The sequence below is a fragment of the Rousettus aegyptiacus genome, unplaced genomic scaffold (genome assembly GCF_014176215.1).
Source record: "Rousettus aegyptiacus isolate mRouAeg1 unplaced genomic scaffold, mRouAeg1.p scaffold_m13_p_16, whole genome shotgun sequence".
NCBI classification, from domain to species: domain Eukaryota; kingdom Metazoa; phylum Chordata; class Mammalia; order Chiroptera; family Pteropodidae; genus Rousettus; species Rousettus aegyptiacus.
In genome coordinates, this window is record NW_023416291.1 from 41,155,224 (window position 1) to 41,159,046 (window position 3,823).

Here is a 3,823-nt window from a genome sequence, read left to right on the forward strand (position 1 = left end):
CCCATCCCCTTCTGGGGGTGGGTTTCAGGAAAATCCTCCCTATTCCCTACCGCTCAGCCTTTCCCCGCATTCTGGGAACTCAGAACAGCACCCTCCCCCTACTCTGGCCTTGTGCTGGGGTACCAACCTCCTGGCTGGAAGTCAGAATGGTCTCCTCCCCTCGTCCCATTTCCTCCCCTCCCAATCCGGTGGGGCTCATCAACGATTTCCCTCCGCCCGCCAGCGCTCCATCACTGGGGGCTCAGAACTGCCCCGGGCTCCGCCCATCAGAGAAGCGAGGAAGGGCGTATGGTAGACCCGCGCCTTGTCCGTCTATTCTCGCCCACCAGGGCGTCAGAACAGGCCCCCTCACCTCCCGGTCCTCCTCGAGGGGTGTCATCCCAGAACCTCCATTCTGGTCCTCCCCATCCCTGGGGTCAGAATAGCTCCTCGTCCCCGCCCTCCACCTCAGGGCCGTCTCCTCCCCGCGGCCCGCGTGCGCCCCGCGCCACAGGCTCCACGCGGTACTTGCGGCGACGCAGTGGCTCGGTGAGGCTGCGTGGGGCGGGGTCGTCTAGGTCCTCAGGCTGCAGGAAGCTGCGGTCAAGCACCTCTGCTGCCTCCTGCCAGTTGGCAAAGCAGGCAGGGCCCAGGCGCCGGATCTCGTCGGCCGCGTCAAGCGTGAGCACGTCCCCGCTGGGCTTTAGCACCACGACAGCTGGCAGTCGCTCCACAGAAAACTGGCATCCGAGGTCCCTGCACGGTGGGCAGATCAGTGACCCCAAGCTGGGGAACACCATATCCCTCCTCCCAGTACTTACTGAGCGCCTTCCCTGTACACTGCCCTTGCTGGGATCTGGGGACTCCTGGGGACCTGGACAGGCCAAGCCACACTGGCCTTTGCGCTGTGCCTCCGACATACCAGACTTGCTCCCACTTCAGGGCCTTTGCACTGGCCATGACCTCTGCCTGGAGCATTCTCCACAAACTTCTGCTGGTTGAGACCCAACCTCAAATTGAAACACCTCCCTTTCCTTCTGCTGTGCAGCACCTTTCAGCAAACAACACACTGCATACTTTATTTATTTCTCCTTTTTGTCATTTTCTCCCACGATAGAATGTAGCTTTGCCAGGGCATGGATTTCTTTCTCCATTCACTGGTGTCCTCGGTTCCTGAAACAGTGCAGGGCACAGAGTAGGTGCTCAGGAAATGTGTGTGGGTGGAATGAATGAATACTGATAAGTGCCATAAAAAATTTTTTTTAATCTGGGTGAGGGACTGGCAAAAAGGGAAGGCCTCTCCAAGGAGGTGACCTTTGAGCTGATATCTGCTGGAGAAGGAGGGGGAGAACTGGGGGGGGGGGAGGAGATGAAGTAGGCAGAGGGCACAGCCCATGCAGGGGCCCTGAGTTGGGAGGGAGACTGAGGTACAGGTCTTCCAGGATCATGGTCAAGAGTATGAATTTTGTTCTCAGTATGAAGGAAAAGCCAGTGAGAAGCCATAGACAGCTCAAGAAGACCCCAGACCAAACCCCCTATCTAGACCAGAATCCCACACAGTTATGGAATAAAGAGGACTGTCAGACTGGGTCCATCACACACAGTTCTTAATTTCTGCCCACTGGGTTCTTGGGTGGCCCTTTTCCAGGCCTCCGCACAGAGAACACAGGACACTTGCAAAGTCTCACAGAAGTAGGTTGCCAGACTTAGCAAATAGAAATATAAAACACCCAGTGAAGTTTGAATCTCACATAAACAAATAATTTTTAGTATAAGTATGTAGGACAAACTTATACTAAAAAATTATTCATAGTTTTGTGAAATTTGTATTCTATTGGCATCCTGTATTTTATCTAGCAACCATGTGGGTGGGTGGGATTGGGGGTGGGTTAGGACTGGCTCACTCTTTGTCCACATACCAGCCTGGGTGAATGTTTTGTTGAGAGGACCTTGCCTTAAACAAGGTCAGCATTGGGCTACAATGCTCTGGCAGCTGACATTTTTGCCCTGGGGAGAGCAATGTTGCCAGTTCTGGGGAAGGAACCCTGTCAGCTGCAAAGGGCAGTGAGAGTGAGCCAGTATCTCAACTCTGATAATCTTTGGTGGAGAATGAAGGTCTCCATGACCAGAAACTTCTGACTTATGTAACAACATAAATGAAATCAGAAAGTCATGAAATCTACAATTCACTTTCAAGAGGTTTAGCATAAACTCCACACATATGTAGAAAAAGCAAATATGGCAAACTGTTGACAATGGCTGTGGGTTTCCTTGTGTACTTCTTCCAGCTTCTTGGTATCTTTGAAAAATTACACAAAAAATTGGGGATTAAAAAGAATGAAAGTCTTACTGCAGGAAAGGGGAACGTTCTGAAATGATCACAAACTAAAACACTGTGTATTGGGCTGCTCATTGTAAAGCTTAAATCCAGCCATCTCTCACTCAGCTCCAGTGCCCTCCGTGGTTCCCATCTACGCTGAGGATCACATCTATACCCATTAAGGTGGCATTTGGGGCACTGCTCCACATGGTGCCTGCTGACTGCTCACATCTGGAATTACTTGAAGTTACCGGAATTGGCTGTTCTTTCTCTGATAGCCTCTAAGCCTTTTTCTGTGCTGTGGCCTCTGCCTGGAAATCTTCCCCTTTCCTCATGCTTTACCCTCCCACCTCCCTCTCCTTAGGGGTCTCTTTTTAAAGCCACTTCCTTAGAGAGCATCCTCTGATACCCAAGTCTCAGCAGGGCCTCCCATGGCATCCTCCTTTGTCTTCCAGAACACTACTATAGTTTGCTGTTATATATTTGAGGCTTTGTTTCATGTCTGTCCACCTACTAGCTTGTAAGCTCCCCAGAGACTTGATGGACGTGGGCATGTGCACCTTCCTGTGTACCCTCCAGTTCTTGGTACATGGCCTGGCACACAGGGGCTCCTCATCAACTCCAGATGGAGCAGATGCATCAATAATACTTCCCTCTCAGCAGAAACAGCCCCTCCTCCAGGAAGCCCTCCCTGACCTCCCCTCCCGCCTCACCTCCTCAGATCATCCTCGAAGGGGAGGAAGAGCCACTTCTTGGGCATGTCCCTAAGGAACAGGTCCTGCTGCTCCTCTGTAGAGTCCTGGGACACATACACCAGGGCCAGCTGGGCAGCCCGCAGCACATAGAACTCATCTGTGAGCTGCACGAAGAAGTCCCTGAGGACTGGTGCAAAGGCCTGGCACTGCGGGCACGACCCGGCGCCAAAGAACAGCAGCACCAGCCGGTTGTCCAGCCTGCGGCTGAGCTCCTCCTCCGTGTCCAGCTCATCTTGGTCACTGTTGTTGCGGATCAAGACACGGCCGGAGAACAGGGAGGCCATAGCACCCTGGTTGGGGGCTGGGGACAGGGTGGAGGGACCTTGTGTGGTCCTGGGTGTGCTGGCTGGCTGGCTGGCTGCTATCCCAGGATTAGAAATCCTTAGGAGGCCAATTTAGAACCTCGCTAATCTGCCTAAACCACCACCTGATTCTGACCTGATTCTGCGGGGGCTCCCAGAAGGGGCAGATGCAAATGCATTTAAAAAAAAAAAATACACCGACACAATGCAAGATATATATGCCTTACTATTAAATTGTACACCTGAAACTTACTGGATTTCATTAACCAATGTCACTAATAATAATAATAATAATAATAATAAATTCAAGATAAAAGAATACACAGGATTGCAAAGGAAACCTGTCAGACTGACATACAGGTGTGAAAATATGTGATGTAAAAATATACACTTCTTCATGAATGGATTAAGTAATCCTGATTCACAAAGGCTCTACCAATGATTGATTTCCAAGTTGAGATAGGTGT

General features: G+C 51.3%; 1 protein-coding gene across 1 annotated transcript; it reads right to left on the bottom strand.

The window, feature by feature from the left end:
- Window positions 1-416: 416 nt before the first annotated feature.
- NXNL1 (nucleoredoxin like 1) lies at window positions 417-3,338 on the bottom strand. Its single transcript, XM_016157660.2, has 2 exons — window positions 3,013-3,338; window positions 417-735 (listed from the first exon to the last, which is right to left on the bottom strand). The coding sequence occupies exons 1-2, from the start codon at window positions 3,336-3,338 to the stop codon at window positions 417-419; spliced, it is 645 nt and encodes a 214-aa protein (XP_016013146.2).
- Between the last annotated feature and the right edge of the window lie 485 nt (window positions 3,339-3,823).